General features: G+C 50.0%; 1 protein-coding gene across 11 annotated transcripts in view; it reads left to right on the forward strand.

Moving 5' to 3' along the window:
• Window positions 1-23,022, forward strand: part of SUN1 (Sad1 and UNC84 domain containing 1) — a 59,615-nt gene that overhangs the window by 6,057 nt on the left and 30,536 nt on the right. For 2 of the 11 annotated variants that reach the window (XM_017894091.1, XM_017894100.1), the window contains exons 1-6: window positions 3,060-3,410; window positions 9,526-9,622; window positions 17,247-17,435; window positions 18,832-19,016; window positions 20,126-20,152; window positions 20,268-20,447. In XM_017894091.1, the coding sequence (XP_017749580.1) occupies window positions 3,371-3,410; window positions 9,526-9,622; window positions 17,247-17,435; window positions 18,832-19,016; window positions 20,126-20,152; window positions 20,268-20,447 (718 nt within the window). In that variant the 5' untranslated portion in view covers window positions 3,060-3,370. Of the gene's footprint in view, window positions 1-3,059; window positions 3,411-8,470; window positions 8,494-8,953; window positions 9,129-9,525; window positions 9,623-17,246; window positions 17,436-18,831; window positions 19,017-20,125; window positions 20,153-20,267; window positions 20,448-23,022 lie in introns of those variants that run through there. The other 9 variants (XM_017894138.1, XM_017894142.1, XM_017894135.1 and 6 more) reach the window with 8 other exon arrangements.

The raw sequence follows: 23,022 nt of genomic DNA on the forward strand, positions 1-23,022 counted from the left end.
TTTTTTTTTTTTTTTTTTTTGAGATGGAGTCTCGCTCTGCCGCCCGGGCTGGAGTGCAGTGGCCGGATCTCAGCTCACTTCAGCTCACTGCAAGCTCTGCCTCCCAGGTTCACGCCATTCTCCTGCCTCAGCCTCCCGAGTAGCTGGGACTACAGGTGCCCGCCACCACGCCCGGCTAGTTTTTTGTATTTTTTAGTAGAGACGGGGTTTCACCGTGTTAGCCAGGATAGTCTCGATCTCCTGACCTCGTGATCCACCCGTCTCAGCCTCCCAAAGTGCTGGGATTACAGGCTTGAGCCACCGCGCCTGGCCTATTTTGATTTTTAATATTATTGGAAGATGTGAGCTGTATCTGCAATATGAAAAACAGATGACTTTATTATGTCTTTACTTGCTACAAACTGAAACGTATTCACCTCGAGCCTAGTGCCTAGTGCTGGGAAGGACAGAGCGCTAGAAGGGTGATCTGGATGTGGTGTGGATGTGTATTCCAGCACGTGTAGGACCCTGAGACTGCTGTTCCCAATTACCATGGGAATGGAGCAGCTGACACACCTGTTTGGGTTAGACGAGGAAGCATGTGAAGGCCTGGACGCGGCGGGAGGAAGAATGAGAGGCCCAAGCGCAGCACACACAGCCCTGTGGCCGCTTGCAAATTCCCACACAGCCCCGTGGTCGCCCACGAATTCCTACACACGGCCCTGTGGCCACGCACGAATTCCCACACGAACATGGCCCTGTGGCCACACACGAATTCCCGCAAGCACACGGCCCCATGGCTGCACATGAATTGGCACACACACACGGCCCCGTGGCCACGCACAAATTCCCACACATGGCCCTGTGGTCACGCACGAATTCCGGCACACACACGGCCTGTGGCCACGCACATATTCTTACATGCACACAGCCCCATGGCCACGCACAAATTCCCACACATGGCCCTGTGGCCACCCGTGAATTCCTGCACACACACAGCCCTCTGGCCACGCATGAATTCCCACACGTGGCCCTGTGACCACGTACAAATTCCTGTACAGGATTTTTCCGGAGCGTAATCAGGTAAGGAGTAGAGAGTAGTGGAGACGGGAGGATTGTCAGCTTAGTGGCCAAGTGAGCATGGTGCGTGGTGTGGCGAGCGCCCCCTTCCAGGCACTTGCAGCATTCACTTGTTCTGCAAGCAGGGATTAGAGCTGAAGGTGAAGGAGGCACAGTTCCTGCCCTCACAGAGTTCAGGGGCCACTTGGAGAGAAGGACTCAGTAAGAAATAATCATTACCATTTGTGTTAGTGCTGATCACCAGTGAGTGCTGGAATTGGCAGGAACTGGGGTAGGATGAGGCCCATGGGGGCTTCCTGCTGGTGGTATCTCTGCTGAATATTAAGTGTGAGAAGAAGTTAGCTAGGCAGAGTTTGGGGTATAACTAGACCAAGGAGATGCGGAAGGGGGTCAGAAAATAGGAGGGCACCTCTGACAGGAGGACTCTCATTGCAAGGAAAGAGTGGAGGAGCGGCATATAAATGGGTGGGGAGGAGAGGGTGCCCTGCAGCCACGGTGGATCCTAAGGCATGGATGGGAAGTGAGGAGGGAGAAGTAGCAGCATTTGCACCAGGGCCATGTGTGCAGGCAGCCACGGGGGGAGTCCGTGTGAACAAGGTAGGCAGATTTCTCTGTAGATGGATCATTCAGGTGGTTGTCTCAAGGATCGGCTTGAAAGGCAAGACTGGAGCCAGGGAGACGGTCAGGGCGTTTGCAGGGAGCCAGCCAGAGGTGGCATGTCAGGGCGGGAATGGAGAGGGGGCATGGGGCACGTGCCCAGGAGAGGGAGGAGCAGGCCCGGGGCATGATTTGGACCTGTGAACCTGCCTGACGTGTGGGCCGTCCAGGCGGAAACGCCCAACAGGAAATAAAACGATACTTGTGTACAAACAGCATTTACAGATGGGTTACATGAATTATTAATGGCTTGCAGTGTAAAAGTCAAAACAGTAAGAGTAGGAGAGTCCACTGCAGACCATTCTTGTGTTCTTGGCTTAGGGAAAGTCTTTCTAAGAAGCAGGATGTGAGTCAGGGAAGGGAAAGACCAGACATGGTGTGGCCAAAGTCACCTGGTTGAAGTTAAGGATGGCGGGAGTATCCCTGGCATGTGTAGCGGATTCATATCCTTACGTGTATGTGGTCCTGTAAAACAGAAAACGACAGATCTCCTCACGGGATGAGAAATACACCTGGCTGAGAAACATGGGAAGATGTTTCAAGTCCCTGATAATTAAGGAAATGCACGTGAAAGCTGTGTGAACCTCTGGGTCCAGACCCAGCACTGGCTGTGTAGGAGGAGGATGCTGAGTGTGGCTTCAGCACATCATTGCTTGAGGGCCACTGGCTGAGATGAGTTCTTCCAGGAGACTTTTCGTTGGCGGTCCTGATCGTACTGGTTATAAGGACATTTTGTGCACTCTAGGTTTGAAGCAAATACAATGAAACTATTTATTTAGCCAGGCGCGGTGGCTCAAGCCTGTAATCCCAGCACTTTGGGAGGCCGAGACGGGCGGATCACGAGATCAGGAGATCGAGACCATCCTGGCTAACACGGTGAAACCCCGTCTCTATTTAAAAAAATACAAAAAACTAGCCGGGCGTGGTGGCGGTGCCTGTAGTCCCAGCTACTCGGGAGGCTGAGGCAGGAGAATGGCGTGAACCCAGGAGGCGGAGCTTGCAGTGAGCCCAGATCCGGCCACTGCACTCCAGCCTGGGCGACAGAGCCAGACTCCATCTCAAAAAAAAAAAAAAAAAAAAAAACTATTTATTTAATAGTTCTGTCTTCCTAGACCCTTTGCAGTAATATGTATAAACTAAATGATTTGGCCTTGGGCTTTTGCTGAAACACTGTGATGACGACCTTTTTGTAAGAGAAAATGGGGTTTTTATTGAAAAGATCCAGTGCCCTTACCATAAGGAGATGTACGCATGTGATAATCGGTCTTCTGGAAGAAGTCATTTTCTTTGACATGCAAAGCTGTTTTCTTGATGTACAGGCTAAATGGGCCTGCGTATCTTTTCCTGTTGTTTCATCATTTCCAAAACAAGTGAAGAAACATGGCATCTTGACTAGGAACTATCTGTCATATATGGCTTTGCTGCTGATGGGTGTGCTGGGAGGCAGCCTGGAGCGGGCAGGTGCTGGCCAGGTGCGTCCGCTGGCTGGGTGCTCCGCGGGCCGGGTGCTCCACTGGCTGGTGCGTCCGCTGCCTGGGTGCTCCGAGGAGCAGGTTCTGTTTCTAGCCCCTGCGAATGTGTCCACACCACCGCTAAGGCAGTGGGAGACCTTGAGTTGGACCCCAGAGGACTGGCTGCCTGTCCTGCCTCACAAATGAAGATGAAATTTCTTTTTGAAAGTAATATTTATTACGGTAAGTATTATTTTTATTTTTTGAGATGGAGTCTCGCTCTGTTGCCCAGGCTGGAGTACAGTGGTGCGATCTCGCCTCACTGCAAGCTCCGCCTCCTGGGTTTACGCCATTCTCCTGCCTCAGCCTCCCGAGTAGCTGGGACTACAGGCGCCCGCCACCACGCCTGGCTAATTTTTTGTGTTTTTAGTAGAGATGGGGTTATTCACTGTGTTAGCTAGGATGGTCTCGATCTGACCTCATGATCCACCAGTTTTAAGTAATTATTTACAGTGGACTTAAGAAACAAACCGGGCCGGGCATGGTAGCTCACACCTGTAATCCCAGCACTTTGGGAGGCTGAGGAAAATTGCTTGAGGCCAGGAGTTCAAGACCAGCCTGGACAACTCTCTAAAAAAATAAAAAGATTAACCGGGTGCCATGGCGCGCCCCTGTGGTCCCAGCACTGTGGGAAGCTGAGGCAAGAGGACCACTTGAGCCCAGGAGATGGAGGCTGCAATGAGCTGTGATCTCGCCCCTGGCACTCTAGCCTGGGTGACAGAATGAGACCCTGTGTCTTAAAATACATATGTAAGAAAGAAAGAACAAAGAAACGAACTGCCTGATGTCAGGCTAGCTGCCGTTTGACAACCCTGGCCTGGGGTGCTTAAGGATTAGCGAGGGCGAGGATTGAGCGAGTGTGTGTGACTGTGTGCTCATCATGCCCCCCTCAGTGTCTCTCGGGAAGGTCCCTGAGGGAAGGATCTGGTGAAAGAAACATCGCCGCCCAGCCGGGTGGAGCAGGCGTCCACAGCTAGCGGGCCCCGCTGAGGCTGGGGGCTGCAGCTCCGGGTGTCCCTGTGGACGTCGGGCTTGTGGCAAATGGCACTCTGGGAGGAGGGGCCTGTGTGTCCCCCCGAGGATCAGTGACAGACTGACAGAGTTTTGCAGGTTTGAGTCGTAGGTGTGACTTGTTTCAGGAGGTAGGCTGCCGTTTTAAACCAGGGCTTGCAGGATCCGTGTGGGCAGGTTCCCCACCTGCAATGTTTCTGATGGGAACGCTGCGTCTCACTGGGCTCCCTCTCAGTGTCAGTCCATGTCGTCAGTGAGCAACGCTGGGGCACAGGAAATGCAGCTTACAGCATTGTGCTAATGTCTGTAAACGGTGTCTCTGCAGCAGATCCCGTTGTTTATGTCTCCTAGAAAATATCGACTCAGTGTTGACAGTTGCTGTTCCTAGGCTGAAGGGAAGTGCTGCCCGCAGGCATTCAAGTTTGCCCTTCCCAGTTTTCTTTAGAGCTGATAGTATGTCTTAAGATGGTGTGTTGATTTTATTTCAGAACTCTCAGGGTTTGTTTTTTGTTTTTGTTTTTGAGATGGAGTCTTACTCTGTCACCCAGGCTTGAGTGCAGTGGTGGATCTCAGCACAGTCCCCTCTGTGCACACCTGTGCTGAGCCGGCCAGCCTGAGAACCCACCCCCAGGGCTTTCTGATGCCCAGCTCCTATCTCAGCGTCCTGCACAAAGCTGGGTACCAGTTAGTCTGTCTCCTTCCACCAGGCCAGGGGACACACACTCATGTGGCAACTCTCAGAAGCAACTTCCGCCTCCCAGGTTCAAGCGATTCTCATGCCTCAGCCTCCCAAGTAGCTGGGACTACGGATACGTGCCACCACGCCTGGCTAATTTTTGTAGTTTTGCTAGAGACGGGCCATATTGGCCAGGCTGGTCTCCAATTCCTAACCTCAAGTGATCGGCCTGCCCGCCTTGGCCTCCCAGAGTGCTGGGATTACAGGCGTGAGCCACTATGCCTGGCCAGACCCATTTAGTTTTGTTCCGTTTTCAGCTTTACATGAAGATTTTTCAACCATGTTCTCTGAATTATTACTAGATTAGTGCAGACTTTCTGAATAGTAGACTCAAATGACATGGAGAGTAGGACTAAAATCTAAAATCCATTTTTTACTGAAGCATTCAAGAAAAAAAACTGAGCTGTATATTTTCATGTCTACCATATAATATAAATTGTATACTGTAAAAGGTAAATGGTATTAAAAGAGAAACTTAGTATAACTTAAGAATCTCACCTAGTTTTTTGTTTTGTTTTGTTTTGTTTTTTTGAGTTGGAGTCTCACTTTGTCACCCAGGCTGGAGTGCACTGAAATCTTGGCTCACTGCAACCTGCGCCTCCTGGGTTCAAGTGATTCTCATGCCTCAGCCTCCCAAGTAGCTGGGATTACAAGCACGTACCACCACGCCTGGCTGATTTTTTGCATTTTTTGCATTTTTAGTAGAGGAGGGGTTTCACCATATTGACCCCGAACTTCTGACTTCAGGTGATCTGACTTCAGGTGATCTGCCTGCCTCTGCCTCCCAAAGTGCTGGGATTACAGGCATGAGCCACCGTGCCCGGCTGGATGTATATATTTGTAAAGAAACGAAAGCCATAGGTTTGAAACCAAAGTTTGCAGTCTAAACAGATTCTCTCTACTTTTCCTCTGTTTGTGAACTTGTAAGCTCTCTTGGCCACCAGCAAACACAAGATAAAAGGGAGAGACTTTGTCTGGGTGACAGGCACTCCTGGCCGCCATCTCCTAAGGTGTGTGCCTTTCTAGTGTCGATGGCTCTCCACCCATCCATCCTGCAGAAGCCATCTCGTAGGAGGACCAGCAGGGATCTTCCCACAGTCCCTCTGTGCACACTGTGCTGAGCCGGCCAGCCTGAGAACCCACCCCCAGGGCTTTCTGACACCCAGCTCCTATCTCAGCATCCTGCACAAAGCTGGGTACCAGTTAGTCTGTCTCTTTTTTTTTTTTTTTTTTTTTGAGACGGAGTCTCGCTCTGTCGCCCGGGCTGGAGTGCAGTGGCCGGATCTCAGCTCACTGCAAGCTCCGCCTCCCGGATTCACGCCATTCTCCTGCCTCAGCCTCCCGAGTAGCTGGGACTATAGGTGCCCGCCACCTTGCCCGGCTAGTTTTTTGTATTTTTTAGTAGAGACGGGGTTTCACCATGTTAGCCAGGATGGTCTCGATCTCCTGACCTTGTGATCCGCCCGTCTCGGCCTCCCAAAGTGCTGGGATTACAGGCTTGAGCCACCGCGCCCGGCCTAGTCTGTCTCTTTCCACCAGGCCAGGGGACACACACTTGTGAAGAACACTACTCTCACAAGGCCATGCCAGGCGTGACACTCAGGGCAGGGCAGCCAGGGAGACACGGATGCCGGCAGGAGTGTTATGCCTGAAGACAGCACATCTATGCAGAATGTCAACTTCAGATTCTTTCCAGGTTCTTCTGATGCCATCGAAAACATCCTGGGTCCATTTTTCACTTACGGTGTGGTTGCAGATCAGATTATAAATGGAAAACACATCTTCCTTGAGTCTCTCAGACAGGCAACCAAGGCAGCCTCCTCTTCACATAGGAAGGCTCTAATGTTACATTTCGGTTTTAATTAGCAGTGATGTAATGGAGACTGGGAACAGTGTTGTGAAAACGCTGAGTACTCTTTGGCGGCCAGTAGAGCTGGTCTCAGAACCATGCTTTGGCCTGCAGGTGTGCTGGCGAGCTCTGCAAGGGCTGGGGGCTCCCGCCTGCTGGCTAAGTCCCAGCTGTGGGGCTCATCGGTGAACCTTTGCCTTTCATTTAGGGCAGGGTGAACAAATCTTTCGTTTCAGGAATTGATTACCCAGTAGAAAAATAACTGTTCTTTTTAAAAGTTTAAAACATCGGCCCCATCGCTTTACTCCTCAAAATAACCGCAGCTGATGCCTGAGTGCTTGTCACCTGTCAGGCATTGCCTGAGGTGCGCGGTTTCATTTAATCCTTTTTTGACTTCATTTTATTTTATCCTATAATTTAATACTTGGTTTTGTAAAGGGCTAAGGATGAAGTTTAAAATCTTCCTGATCCATGTTGTGGTCTGTTAAGGGGGAAGGAGGGAGTGAATGAGACTGCAGGGTGAGGAGGGGAGTTGGATAACTCTGGGAGCCTCTTACCTGGCAGCAGGCCTGTGGCGCATGTGGGAACCCGCGGAGCACCTGCCTTGGGGACACCGGGGCACATTGTCACAGCCTCTGCTGCCGCTGCCTTGCAAGGTTCTGCCTGGCATGAGCCTGTCCTTTGGCGCTTGTCAGGGTGGGGTTTTTTTCTCAGCTGAGAGATAACGGCCAGGACATTTCCCTTGATCCTGGACAGGTGTCATTAGGCCAGGACTGCATCAGGGTGGGTAAGGCGCCCTGTTTCCTCATTTCAAAGTGTAGGAAATAGAGAAAATGATAGATTCCGCGTGTTTTATACATAGATGCATTTCACCGGGGAACGTAAACTTAAAATTCATGTGATTATAAAAATGAAATCAGTGATGAAGACAGATTAAGGGTCTGTAATCACAGACTCTCCACATCCGCACTTCCCTCAGCACCTGCTGAACCTGGAGTGTGACCTCTTTCCCTACCATCCCTGTCTTCCTTGCTTTCCTGTTCTCTGGCCTGGCTGTCCTAATGGACTTACTGCTAAATTAGCCCAACATCTGAGCAGGAGTGGGCATCCATAGCATTACTCAGCCCCGTGTCCCCCCACCCAGGGCAGGAGCAGGATTGGGCATCCATAGCATTACTTAGCCCAGTGTCCCCCCACCCGGGGCAGGAGCAGGAGTGGGCGTCTGTAGAAACACTGAGTTAGCCCAGTGTCCCCCCACCCAGGGCAGGAGCAGGAGTGGGCGTCCATAGAAACACTGCGTTAGCCCAGTGTCCCCCCATGGCGGGAGCGGGAGTGGACATTCGTCGAGCCCAGCCTTGGGCTGTTGCTTGGCAGTGCAGGCAGAGCCCATTGTTGCATTGCTGCTGGGTGGGGCTGGGTTCTGCAGAGGCTGCCGGACCAGACCTGTGCGCCTCAGGAGCCCAGGCATGGTGTGTAGGGCGAGGGTAGCCTACACTGGATCCAGACCAAGGCCCTGCTCCTGTGCCGGGCTCCTCTGCACATGGATTGAATCTAGATTTAGGTGTTGGTTAAAGTAGGTAGACAAGTGGGAGAGAGAGAGAGTTAAACAGATATTAACTATTATGTGTAACTGATCACAGTTAGTTGTATTTGCAAAAAGCTGTTGAAACGTAAGTTCATAGAACGCCAAACAAGTGTGAATTATACTTGCCGAGCCTGTGTTCTGGGTTGGGTACTGGGCTGGATGTCCCTGGAAAGAACTGAAGAATTTTGAAACGTGTTTTGAAATGCAGAAGTTTCGTCATGCTTGTCGATACTTATGGGTGTAGTACAATTTTTACATGTAAACAGTGGTCTTTATTTCTGTGGTACTTTATTTCAAAGAAGGTAGTATGAATTAAAGTACTTTTGGCTTGGTTTATGGAGCTCAGTCATTTGTACAAAAGTATGTTTTGTCCAGGATGTTCTTTTAGTTATATCTTCCTCAGATATTTCAATAGCTGACTACGACTCACTTTGCTACTATGAGGACTTCTTAAAAAGGCAGGGCGTGTGCATGTGAATATTTTTAGCCAGAGGAAGGTGTGAGTCATTCCAAAGAAATCTAGATGACAGCCTGAGAAACAATACACTCACCACTGTCTAACCTAAAAAATAACCTGTTTTTTGGTGAGGAAAAAAGCGTAAATAGTGCCTTAAACTTTTTTATTACTCACCCTGCAGTTTCTTTTCTGATTCCGAGATGCTTGTGAGAGCTTCAGCCATCTAGGAACATGTACGCTGCTGCTTGACTACGGAGTAGCAGGTTGTTCTATTTTAGTTAATAAAATAAAAGCTGATTTCAAAAGACTGAGAACATTTTGACACAGAGGATTTAAAAACATCTTGAAGAGCGCTCTGAGTTTCTCTCAGTGTTTCTTGGAAGGTGCCCCCGTTTTCATGAGTCAGTCACTTTAGGGCTCCCCAGGTCTTTTTCTCAGGCTATATTAGGGGACTAGATACTACAGAAGTGTTCCTGGGCTTGTGACTATGGAAACACTTGTCTCCTCTGTTTAGAAAACACTGCTGCTGGCTGTGTTGCCTGGGAGTTTTGATGGTGACCTGAGTTGAGTTGCATGTAGGCGGCTCAGGTTGACTAAGACAGGACTGCCCTGGATTTCCCGCTCGTTAAACACTCTGCATTTCTTTCCCGCCCTCTGCAGTATGGTTTGAAGTGGTGAACATGGATTTTTCTCGGCTTCACATGTACAGTCCTCCCCAGTGTGTGCCGGAGAACACGGGCTACACGTATGCGCTCAGGTGAGTGTGCACCTGCACGTGGGGGCCTGGCCTTGCGATGCCCACTTGCTGCCGTGGTGGTGTGGACCTTAGCAGGAACTTGATAGTACTGCTGACTGCATGCTGTATTTTGAAGGTGAAAAAAACTGGTAAACTGTATCTTACGGCTTTAGGGTGGTTTTGAAAGCTGCGTTTCCGAATCTGTTTATCCTGGTGACTGGGTGGTTAGTCATCACACATGGCGTGCTGGCTTCAACCCCACCCAGGCGGTGGTGATCTGGAGAAGTCTCTGTGGTGATGGCTGGGGTTTGTGATGTGTATCAGTGGCTTGGTATTTTTGAGTTAACAGAAGTAACCTGGAAAATTATTTCCCGTTTGAAAGGAAGCATCATAGAATAGTGTTGAAGCTCAAGGTTTCAAGAACACAACTTTTGTCTGAGACTGAGTTTTCTGCTTTTACTCATATTCTGATCCACTCAAACCGAGAGACGTTTGAGTCTGAAGAGGTGCTGGCCCTGCCCCTTGTGTTTGCAGTTTACTAGGTAGAAAGGGTGACTGAAACGAAGCTTGCGTTTGATGAAATCAAATCAAGCGCCCAGGGAAAATATACAGCGAGACAGGTCAGGATCTGATCAGCAGGTTGGAAAACCTGTGTGTGTACCAAGCAGATGTTTCAGCGCCAAAGGAAAATATACAATGAGACAGGCCAGGATTTGATCAGCAGGTTGAAAAACTTGTGCACCCAAGCAGATGTTTAAGGCACCAGGAAAATGCTTGTGTAATTTTTTCAGAGGCTTATCTTTTTTTTGGAGACAGAGTCTCACCCTGTCACCCAGGCTGGAGTACAGTGGTGCAATCTCAGCTCACTACAACATTCACCTCCTGGATTCAAGCAATTCTCCTGCCTCAGCTTCTGGAGTAGCTGGGATTACAGACATGCGGCCACCATGCCCGGCTAATTTTTCTGTTTTTAGTAGAAATGGGGTTTCACCATGTTGGCCAGGCTGATCTCAAACTCCTGACCTCAGGTGATCTGCCCGCCTCAGCCTCCCGAAGTGCTGGGATTACAGGCATGAACCACCACGCCCGGTCTCAGTGGCTTATCTTCTAAAGAGTGAAAATGTAATTGAAACTGTAAGAAAATTAGAAAATATTTTAAGAAAAATACTTCTTACCAGCATTAGTCAGATCTCACATTTGATGATTGAGTTTTTAATTCACAATTCTAGGTCACGTCACACTTCCATAGCAACACTCTGTTTTGTAAAAGTCCTGTAGTGGTTAGAACAGAACGGGTAGGCCAGCTCAGGGAGACTGCTCCTTCCTTCAGACCGTGCAGCATGAAACAGTGATTTATGGTCATTTATTGTTGCTTTTCTGACCTATTTTAAATAGAGTTTTAAAAATGCCTGTGTGTATTTCTCTACCTTGGGAGAGCAACACTTAACTTCATTGAAATTCACAGCCTTCCTTCAGTGAGACCTGTGGGCAGACCTCTGTGGCAGCTGGAGTGGGAAATGCAGGGGGAAGGTGGGCAGGGGCTGGCAGGAGTGGTGTAGGCTGGGCTGGGAATTTAGATTCTTGGTGGGCAGGGGCTGGCCGGATGGTGTAGGCTGGGCTGGGAATTTGGACTCTTGGGGACTGGGAACCCCTGAAAGGTTTTAAAGGGGGGATGCTCTCTGAGGTTGCTGCAGGATAGAGGTTGGGGGCTGTTCAGGAGATGGCCGGAGTGCTTTGGGGAGGCCCAGCTCTGGATCAGGACCAGAGGGAAGGACCAGCCGCCTCGCGTGAGTCGAGGCCTGTGGTGCACAGCCGGAGACTGGAGGCAAGGGCCTCAGGGCTGGTCTGGACATCAGTGCCTGGGTCCACCTGGTCCTGGGCTGGCGTCCCGCAACTCTTGCTGCCGCAGCTGACCAGCCTTACACTGGGTCCTTACGCTCTTCTCTTTTTCCTTTCCTTAGGCCTCTGGTAGCCCTGGCCTCTTTTCTGAAAGTTCTCCTTGTCTTTCAGCCCTCCCTGCATAGTCGGAAGGTGGAACGGCTGTTCCTGATGGCTTTCTCTCTCCGTCACTACCCTCACCTTGATTCTTAGCAATTTCAGTAAACACTGAAAAGATCTTCCAGCATCCTGGCTACTCACTTTCTTTAATTAAAATTTTTTTCTCTTTTTGGGGGCCAGGCACAGTGGCTCACGCCTGTAATCCCAGCACTTTGGGAGGTCGAGGTGGGTGGATCACTTGAGGTCAAGAGTTTGAGACCAGCCTGACCAACTTGGTGAAACCCCGTGTCTACTAAAAATACAAAAATTAGCTGGGTGTGGTGGCACGTGCCTATAATCCCAGCTACTTGGGAGGCTGAGGCAGGAGAATCGCTTGAACCTGGGAGGTGGGGGTTGCAGTGAGCCGAGATTGCACCACTGCACTTCAGCCCGGGAGATGGTGTGGGACTCCGTCTCAAAAAAAAAAATAATTTTTTTTTTCTCTTTTGGAAAATGACAATATGCACGTTGAGAGAACAGTGACAAGCCTATTTGCCGGTGACTGGCTTCGACAGTGATGCATGCGGGTTCAGTGCTTCAGCTCACGGGTTTCCAGCCCGCTGTCCTGCTGCACCAGTGGCCTGGCACTCTCCCTGCTGGGACAGGGTGGGCCCGAACACTTCCTCCCACGTTCCCCTGGAACTTCACTGGATTATTTAAAGCCAGTCTCTGAAAGATAATGGTATATTTGGCCGGGCATGGTGGCTCACGCCTGTAATCCCAGCACTTTGGGAGGCCGAGGCGGGCGGATCATGAGGTCAGGAGATGAGACCATCCGGGCTAACACGGTTAAACCCCGTCTCTACTAAAAATACAAAAAATTAGCCGGGCGAGGTGGCAGGCGCCTTTAGTCCCAGCTGCTAGTGAGGCTGAGGCAGGAGAATGGCGTGAACCTGGGAGGTGGAGCTTGCAGTGAGCCAAGATCATGCTACTGCTCTCCAGCCTGGGCAACAGAGCGAGACTCCATCTCAAAAAAAAGATAATGATATATTTAAAATAACCCAAATACCACTATCATCCCAGTCATTTAAAGGGGTTCTTAATGTATTTAGTCAGTGTTCCAATACCCCAGATCCTTGAATTTTTTTTCACAATTAATTTTTTAAAAATTAGCCTAAACAGGATCCTCATGTTACATTGGGTGATTTCCCTCTTAAGTCTCAATCTGTAATTCTTGTCAACTGGTAGTTAAGTCTGGAAGTGTGGTCATTTTTTGGTTTATTTCTTTATTGGCGTGACTCTGTGACAGATGGTGTTACGGGATGTAGCTGCCTGTCACCATCTTGAGTCTGTGCTGTCTGGCGTGTCTCCTCTGATAGCACTGAGGCTGATGGATGTTGTCAGCTGAACCCAGCCGCAGTAAAATCCAGCCATTGGCGATGGTGGCCTTGAGCTTCAGGGTCAGAGGAGGATGCTTCCCGGAACCCTCGGACCCAACGTGCTGCCGCCCACGCTCAGATCCAGGGGCGCTGGAGACATGAGGGTCACACCATCCAGCTGCTCATGGGGGTATTGATTGTGGAAGCCAGAAGAAGAGAGTTTCCAGAAGGGGGGACTTGCCAGCAGGGGCAGATGCTGCTATACGGTCAGGAAGATGGGGTGACTCATCTGTGGAGGTCGGGGGGCCTGGCGGAAGTTGCTTCAAGCCTCCACCAGGCAAGGAGCGAGCGGAGACTGGCCAGCGCTACAACCAGTCGGCTGCTGGGGGAGGTGGAGAGGTGTGGCTCTGAGTGGAAGTTGTTTGCTTTTTACCATGGGGTGAGCCAAGCGTGTGTCTAGATGCTGGTGGTCAGGAGCCAGTAGAGAGAAGCTGAAGATGAAGGAGAACGAGGAAGGGTCTCCTGCAGAGAGAGGAGGGCAGGAGAAACTCCATCCAGAGCATGCAGGCTTGGCTCGGGATTCCTCTTCCATCGCAGCAGGCAGGAAGGGTGCGTCAGGGTAGAACATGAGTGAACGTATGAGTACATGCATAGGAAGAGATTGAGTATGTGGAATTGGCTCATGGAGGCTGGCAAGGCCCAAGATCTTCAGGTTGAGTTGGCAAGTGGAGACTCAGAGCAGCCGATGGTGTAAGTTCCAGGCCAAGTCCAGAGGCCTGAGACCCAAGAGAACCACGGTATAGTTCCAGTTTGAAGGTGGGCAGGCTCAAGACCCTGGAAGAGCTGATGTTCCGTTTTGAGTCTGAAGGCAGGAAGCAGCTGGCATTCCAGCTCCAGGATGTCCGGCAGGAGGAGCTCCTTCTTACTAAAGCCTTCCTGTTCTGTCCAGGCCTTCAGCTGATTGGAGGGCAGTCTGCTTTCCCAGTGTTTTGATTTTGATTTGAATGTTACTGTCCTCCAGAAACACCCTCACAGATACACTCAGAATAACGTTGGAGCAAATATCTGAGCGCCCAAGGCCCAGTCAAGTTGACACATACAGCTAACCCCTGCAGAGGGAAAGGATGGGCAGGGTCGAGGAGGAGGCAGTTTTCTGATGGCATCTGGCTTCTCTGGGAAGAAAAATGCAGGGCCTTCCCGACAGCGACCCAGAGGTGGAGGGAAGAGATGGTGATGTCAGACATGGGGCGTATGGAGGGGGTCTGAGAAGGCCACGGAGGGCTGGGCACACATGGCCCCCAACACATGGATGGCCTGAGGACCTGGGGACCACGGATCATGATGCACTCGCACCTGCAACATGGGGGAGCGTGAGAGAAAGCATTCGGGCCCACCCTGTGCCGGCAGGGAGAGTGCCAGGCCACTGGGGCAGCAGGACAGCAGACTGGGGAACCCTTGTGAGCTGAGGCCCCGGTCACAGAGGCTCTGAAGTGCCGGGGCCGGCAGGTTCCGCGGCCGGAAGTACTGGGGCGGGCAGGGGTCCGCGGCCGGAAGAGCGGGGACGGGCAGGGGTCCGCGGCCGGAAGAGCGGGGACGGGCAGGGGTCCGCGGCCGGAAGTGCTGGGGCGGACAGGGGTCCGCGGCCGGAAGAGCGGGGACGGGCAGGGGTCTGCGATTGGAGTTGGTGTCAGGGCACAGCCGTCACACTCCGTGAGCAGCGGTCTGAAGCACTGAAGTCTCAGACACGTGGACTGTGCACCTTTCGGTCTGGCACACCTGAGCTGAGTTAACCTTGTGTGCCTTTGTTGGGCAGGTGCTGTGGGTCCAGGGATGTTTGGTATCTGTCTCTGGTTTTCAATTGGAGTCCATTTTTTTTCAGTCTCTTGATACAAAGTACATCTAAATAACACATTTTTGAAAGAACAGTGCATAACTAATGAAAGAAAGACATTAAAACCTGATGTTCTTACAGGTGAGATCTCCAGTTTATCTTCAGCGTTTTCATCAGTCTTGTCTCCTTGTTCTGTCACTTAATTCTCTCTCATCCTAGACTGGACACCTCCATTTGAAATTTTGTGTTCCCCCAAACATTGTAGAAAAGGTAATAAAGTGCTGTAATACCGTAGCCTACTGGGCTGCGTTGTGTCCTGGGATGGTGCTGGGCCAGCATCTGTGTCCTCCTGTCTCCACTGGACACTGGTGTTCTCCTGCAGGGCCCTGGGCACACCTGTCTGTAGGAACCGTGATACGGATGGCGGCTGGGTGGACAGCCTAGGCTGGCGAGCAGAGGTGGCTTGTGACATTCCTGAACTGCACCTGAGCTGTGATGCTGATGAAATCGTGGGTGCTGGGGTTGGAAGGGACCCTGAGCTCATCTGATGCCGTGGATGAGGGGGGCTGGAAGGAACCCTGAGCTTATCTGATGCCGTGATGAGGGGGGCTGGAAGGGACCCTGAGCTCACCTGATGCTGTGGTTGAGTGGCTGAGACTCAGGAGCTTTCCTCACTTGGGTGCCTGCTTTCTGTTGGGACTTGAAATTTTAGTCTTTGAACTCAAAGCCGTGAAATTCCCGGTCCCTCCCGCTCTTCTTCCTTTCCCCAGTCTCTTCCCTCCCTGACATTTAAGCATGGCTGCCCACCTTGATGAGGAGTCTGGTGCTGTGCAGCTCAGGGTGAAGATGCTCTGACTGGCTGTGGTAGCCAGCGTGAAGATCCTCTCATGCTTTTACACGTCTGTGTGTGGATCGGTATGTGGTGGTATTTTGTCATTTATTCTAACATAGGATGGTACTAGGGTTTTTTTGTTGACCAGTGTACCTGGAAGTCTTTCTGTGACCGTGTGCAGGTCTCCCTGTGTTCTCATGGCCCTGCAGCGTTGTGTAGTTGGAATGTGCCCTGGTTCGCCTGCCCGTTCCCCTGTGGGTGGCATCCCCATGCCTGTTCCCCTGCGGGCGGCGTCCCTGTGCCCGTTCTCCTGTGGGTGGCGTCCCCGTGTCTTGCTGCTGGGACAGCACTGCCATGAGCGTCCTTCCACACAGCTTCCTCACCAGCGCCCTTTCTACCCAAACCAGCAAGGGTTCCCAGTTTGTGTTGGAAAGCAGGGATCTCATCTCAACTTCAAACCCAGTAGTTAGATCAAGAGGTTGAGTGGTGGTGGGAGGGTAGAAGTCAAAGAGGTTAACAGATGAATTGAAAGTCGTGATTGTGTTGGTCCATACCTACATAACAAGTTCTGATTTGAAATCAGATTGTTTTCTTAAACTAGCATCACAATTGTGTAAAATATTCCGCTAGAAACAAACCCTGCTTTAGATGATACTGAAACTCTGTCTAGCTTCATACCCATCGTCAATGTTCAGCATAGCTTAGTGCAGTCTCTCTCTCGTCCCCACCTCAGCCTCTGAATTAAAGAAGAACCTCTTTTTAAATTGTGTATGGCAACTCGAAGCAGTTTGTATTAACTTACTGTTGGTCATGAACGTATGACAGGGTCTTGCTCTGCTACCCAGGCTGGAGTGCAGTGGCACAGTCATAGCTCACTGCAGCCTCAAACTCCCAGGCTCACGCAGTCCTCCTGCCTAGGCCTCCCAAAGTGCTGGAATTGCAGGCGTGAACCCCGTGCCTGGCTCATCTTTTTATTTAATTACATTAATTGAATAATTATATGGAAGGTATTGGAAGTGCCTTTCTTTTGGTCACAGGCTCAAAGCAGTTTTGAATTTGTCTCAAGCCTTTGGATAAATTCTAAATTTAGAAGGGGAGCATTGACGGCTCGGTCACTTGGCCTCGTCTCCTGCGTGGATTCATTTTATATGCACTGGTGTATTGGATTAAATCTCATGTCCGCGTAGTGTTGACTAGGAAACACACTCTGATGTGTTTATAGTGAGGACGTAGGTGAGGACTCAGGGCTCTAGCATATGCCCTCAAGCAGTTCTTAGGGTGAGTTGTAGACGCTAGGTCCCAGCATCTAGGAATGTGCTGTCCTACGTCTGATGTGAAGGGAAAGTGACTGGGGCAGATGTCAGGAGCCGATGCTGGCTGACCTCTGCCACCATACAGTCCTATCCTGCATCTGATGTGAAGGGAGAGTGGCTGGGGCAGGTGTCAGGAGCCCATGCTGGCTGACCTCTGCCACCATACATTTGCTTTAGAGTGAGGTTGTCACCCAGTAATAGTTGCTCTTGAAAATCCACAATGCATCGCACTCTCAGTTTTGATTTGTTCATTTTGTTTCAGAATGGGGGCTATAAGCACTGCTTTATCTCTGATTAGTTTTTTTCCTTCTAGTTCCAGTTATTCTTCAGATGCTCTGGATTTTGAGACCGAGCACAAATTGGACCCTGTATTTGATTCTCCACGGATGTCCCGCCGTAGTTTGCGCCTGGCCACGACAGCATGTACCCTAGGGGATGGTGAGGCTGTGGGTGCCGACGGTGGTGCTAGCAGTGCTGTCTTCCTCAAGAACCGAGCGGCCAGGTGAGTATCGCCCTCTTCCTCTCTGTCTGATCTCTAACACCAGTTAAAACTGAGCTTCCATACTTTTTGGTCTGTAAAGCCACATCCTGTCTCTTGAGCTTAAGGATATGTGTGTGCGCGCGTGTACAGACACACAAACCCGCCATATAAAGTGGCAGTGTTGCTGTAAATAAAGACTGAAAGGAACTCTGGAATCTATGTGGGTTGTTTAGTATTGATGTTCTGCCATTCATGTTTCAAGTTCTTTTCGCTGGTGCACTCCACGTGCAGTGCCAGCCCTCAGGTCTGGAAGCTCGTGGTCCTGTGGTGGGAGTTGAGCCACAGCTGTCCTACCACATGTTTAAGGAGGAAGGAATCTTGCAGATTACACATGGTGTTGTGGACGATCTCCATGTTCAGTTTCTTTTTTCTTTTTTTGAGATGGAGTCTCTGTCGCCCAGGCTAGAGTGCAGTGGTGCAATCTTGGCTTACTGCAAGCTCCGCCTCCCAGATTCACGCCATTCTCCTGCCGAGTAGCTGGGACTACAGGCACCCACCACCATGCCCGGCTAATTTTTTTTTTTTTTTTTTTTTATTTTTAGTAGAGACGGGGTTTCACTGTGTTAGCCAGGATGGTCTCGATCTCCTGACCTTGTGATCCGCCCACCTTGGCCTCCCAAAGTATTGGGATTACAGGAATGAGCCACGGCGCCCTGCCCTTTTTTTTTTTTTTTTTTTTTGAGACGGAGTTTCGCTCTTGTTGCCCAGGCTAGAGTGCAATGGTGCAATCTCGGCTCACCGCAACCTCCACCTCCCAGGTTCAAGTCATTCTCCCGCCTTGGCCTCCCGAGTAGCTAGGATTACAGGCGTCCGCCACCACGCCCAGCTAATTTTGTATTTTTAGTAGAGACAGGGTTTCTCCATGTTGGTCAGGCTGGTCTTAAACTCCCGACCTCAGGTGATCCGCCTGCCCCGGCCTCCCAAAGTACTGGGATGACAGGCGTGAGCCACCACGCCCAGCCTATGACCACCTATTCTTACTGTACTTCACACAATTCCATCTTTACCAGCAACTTAGAAATCACTTTTAGAAAAGGGGAGGATTACATTCATAAATCACAGTTTTTTTCTTTTCAGGCCTTTTTTATTTTTAGTTTATTTTAGCTTTTAACCACTTTTGGGTCATGGTGCCCAAAATAACCTGGAAACTATTTTGTGTTTACAATTTTAGAGGGAGTTCTTGGATCCCAGCTTAAAAATTCCTTTTTTTATATTAACAATTGATTCATTACAGCGGAAAAGGGCTTGCCTTGAAATACTGTGTTTATTCCCAGATGAAGAGTTTGTGTTGGTCAAATGTAATCATTTTGTATTTTCTAGAAAAGATCTATGAACTTGCTGTCTTTTTTCTTCTTAGAACAGCGAAACAGCGCAGAAGCACAAACAAATCAGCTTTTAGTATCAACCACGTGTCAAGGCAGGTCACGTCCTCTGGCATCAGCCACAGCGGCACTGACAGCCTGCAGGATGCTGTGACTCGACGGCCTCCTGTACTGGATGAGTCTTGGATTCGTGAACAGACCACAGTGGACCACTTCTGGGGTAAGTCCCTGGGAGATGCAAATCGCCCCACCTACGGTTGGAGTGTCTCTCAGTTTATGCTGGGGAGAGGGAGGCTATGGCCAGGTTGTCGGTTTGCAGGGATTATGCTGGGGAGAGGGAGGCTGCGGCCAGGTTGTCGGTTTGCTGCATGACTGGTTGGGAGGAGGCCATGGCCAGGTTGTGGGTTTGCTGCGTGACTGGTTGGGAGGAGCATCAGTTAGGTTTCAGGCTTGTCCTCAGATTTGATCAGGACACTCCTTGGAAGCTGCTTCCATGTGCGCCTTGTCAGGTTGTCATTGGGTTATGCTAACGTATAGGGACTAGTTGTAATGGGGAGATTAAGCAGCAGGTAGTAATCTTATAACTCTGTTTCTTATAAATGCATTACTTTTGTAGAATGTTTGAACAAAGTCCAAAAACGTACCAGTGTGTTTCCAAGAAAGCTCTAAGCAATGAAGCAGCCAGGGTTAGAGAGTTGTTAGAGAATGCTGCAGGGTGAGGCATTGGCACTCAGACTTGGCTGACGTGGGGTCTGGGCAGTGGGAGCCACAGCCTGGCTGGGGAGAGCGTGGGGTCCCAAGGCTGTGCAAGGAGAGGGAAGCGTGGTAAGGGATGCCCAGCCTCTCATCTTCGTTCAGTTTATGTTCTGGTTGTCCCGTTTGAGACAATTAGAAGATCCAGATTAGTTCCAGAGATCATGTGTGCTAATTTTGAGAAGACTTGATATTCGTGTTTGTTCTGTTTTGCTCAACTAGTGAGAGTGGTTACCAGGCAACAGAGAGGCATCTGCTGCTGAGGCTTGTGCCTCACTGAGCGGGCTGTGAGAAGATGGGCATTCCTCTCCTTCCCTCATGTTCTGCTTCCCTCCGTAGGCCAGGTGCTGTGTGTGCTGCCGTCTCTCTGTATTTTCTCCAAAGACCAGTTTTCACCTTCAGTCGGAAGATGGTATCTGCATATATCTGGAGGCATTTTAGGAAATGAACTGTGGCCAGTGCCATAATGCTGATTTATTAACCATTGTAACCTTTACATTTTTTAAATGGGTTTTGTTCTTATTTGATAAGTTGAGCTCAAAAGCAAAAATGTGTGGTTTTTTTTTTTTTTTTTAGGTCTTGACGATGATGGTGATCTTAAAGGTAATTATTTTCATTCTTTTACTTTCATACACTTTTCAAAATAGAAGTTTTAGTTAAGTATCTGCAGACTGTGATAAACAGGTTCCATCTACCATCTACTGTTTAAAAACTTTAGGTGGAAATAAAGCTGCCATTCAGGGAAACGGGGACTTGGGAGCCGCTGCTGCCACTGTGCACAACGGCTTCTCCTGCAGCAACTGCAGCATGCTCTCCGAGCGCAAGGACGTGCTCACAGCGCACCCCGCAGCTCCCGGGCCTGTGTCGAGAGTTTATTCTAGGGACAGGAATCAAAAACGTAAGTCTCAGTCCTTTAAAACTCAAAAAAAGATGTGTTGTCCAAATTAAATATTTCCTTTCTATAAGCCTCAGTGTCTGCAGTATTTGTCTTGGAGACTTAAACTCAAAATTATACCTTGAAAGTGTAAGAAGTACACCCCAAATCAGCGTCATCCTGCCTGTCCTGTTTCAGCTTATGTTTTATGTGGTTAGTAATTTTGTACCTAAAAGTATTTGAAATTCTATAAATTTGGACTTGAGGTGAGCAAAAGAAAGTTTCTATGTAAACGAAACTGTTAAACCTACAGTCAGTTTCAGATGCACACCCTGATTTTTATAAGGCAGCGTGGATGTTCATGCGTGCTGAAGGAATGGCTTTGGGACGTTGCTCTGGTCGGTCCTGTGAAGTGTTTATGCCAGTGTTCCTGTCAGGAAACCATTGCCCATGGTTGGTGCCCCGTGCTTATGGTGATGGAGGGGCCTTCGGAGAACATCCGGGTCTGGGAAGGACACGTGGCTCTGGTTTGTTCTGGGACAGCAGCAGTCATTGCAGGGAACCCCCTGACGTGGACAACCTCTGTCCTTGGGCTTCCCTCAGCGGCGACTGGGGAAGAGTGTGGGCATCCCTGCGGGGGCCCCCTCCCAGGTCTGCAGGAGAGACAGAGCCACAGGCCCCTCTCCGGCTTCCAGGCAGGACTGCAATGCCCTGAGGGGCTGGGAGTCTGTGCCCTTCGTTATTGCCTGGCCCGGGATCTCTCTCACCTGAGGCAGGAAGAGGCTGGGACCCTCGGCCGGGCCGGGTGCTGCCTCGTTCTCGAGCCCTTGGCACTTTGTCCTTTGAAGCCCTCGTTCTGCTGTGCTTGGAGGTGCTGGAAGCCTCAGGAGTGCAGGGCCGGGTCTGTCTTACCCACTCCAAGCCTACCTATGCCCAGGACGTGGGACGTTCGTCCAGTATTATTCAAATGACCGGACATAATGAAGGATGGCAACAGGATGAAGGCTTCTGCCCTAAGATTTCTAGCATCTTGTTTTTACCAGCTTGTCTTCGTGGCCCTCACTTGTGGTTGTGTCTGCTGTGGTATTGTGGACACTGCTAGTGTTAATGCCACACAGTAAGAAGGTGTGAAAGGGGCCGGGAAAGGTGGCGGGAGCAGGGCGGCACGTGGGTTTCCCTCACGGCACTGTGCACGGTGCCCGCTTGGGTTCCTCCACGTGGACCAGCACCGCTGAGTGCCCACTCCGCGCCAGGCACTGTTCGTGGTGGTCACGGCAGCCCGCTTTTTACCGACAAGCAAACTGGGGCTCAGCCAAGCTCAGGAAGCTCGCAGGCAGGTGGGGGAGCCTGGAGCTGAGCCCAGGTGTCTGACCCAGGTGTTCCCCCTTAGCTGCCTGCCTCTATGAGCACTTGGCACCCCATAGCCCCGTGCGGTGCTGCACGTGAGCCCTCGCATAGCTTATGCGACATGCACAAGGATTCCCTGTATTCAGGGTTTATTGAGGCTGTGTTTTGAAGCATGCCATTGATAGGCTGAACATAACATTTTTCTTAGAATAAAAGCACATTCCATACACTCTACTGTGGCAGAATAAGGAGGTTCACAGATAATTGAGAGAAGCTACCAAACTGTGCTGTCTTCTGAAGGCCTCCCTAGGCGTGTTGTAGTAAATGTGTGTTTCTTTATGACTGACAGAATTTTGGGGATCAGGGCCCAAGTTTAGCCGTGCAGTTGAGTGTGTCTTTAGATGGAAAAGGCGTTGGTGTGGTGTGGATTGTAGCTTCCCGAAACTCATGGTACCTGCCCGCAGACGTCGGTCTCGTGGTGCCTCCCCAAAGATGTTGGTCTTGGGCGTTTTGGGGGAGAAAACAAGCCTGATCCTTCCCGCAGGGCTTCTGGGCTTCACACCTGCCTTGCCCTCTCAGATGAAGGCCAGGACTTGTGCAGCCCACGTTAGTGTTCACCCTGTATTAGAGTAAAATATGTTTATCAAAGAACATTGGAAAATCAGGCACAAAGAAGAAAATAAAAATCACCTACAAGCTGCCACACCAGAAAAGAACCACACTTCCAGAAATTTTCTCTCTACGTACTTGCAGTCAGATTGCATGAATTGGTTGCATAATCATATTTATTTAAAATAAATATGGCTTTCCTCAAGTATAACTTTTCTCTCCACATTTTCTTTCTTTTTGTTTTCGTGTTTGTACTAATTGTAATTCTGTAAAGTCTTTCAGTAGTACAGATAAAGTAAGTCCTTTCCCCCCACCCAATCAATCCATCTCCTCCTGCGGGAACCACTGCTAATGATAATCGTTGAATGGGAATTCTTACGCTTTTTAAAATGAGGTAAAATTCAGATAACATGAAATTAACCATTAAAATGTATGGGTTAGGAGTAGTCAGCCTCCCCAGTGTTGCATGACTGTCTTGGGATTCTCTTATGTACCTGCAGAACTGTGCAGTTTTAGCTTTGTTTTTCCTTAAATGCCATCACAGTGTATGCACAGTTTAGCCTTTCTTTTCATTTTATATGTTAATAGAGATTAACTTTATTCTTTTTGATGCTTGTACAGTTTTTTTTTTTTTTTTTTTTTT

The sequence above is a fragment of the Rhinopithecus bieti genome, unplaced genomic scaffold, assembly GCF_001698545.2.
Source record: "Rhinopithecus bieti isolate Rb0 unplaced genomic scaffold, ASM169854v2 scaffold_1017, whole genome shotgun sequence".
NCBI classification, from domain to species: domain Eukaryota; kingdom Metazoa; phylum Chordata; class Mammalia; order Primates; family Cercopithecidae; genus Rhinopithecus; species Rhinopithecus bieti.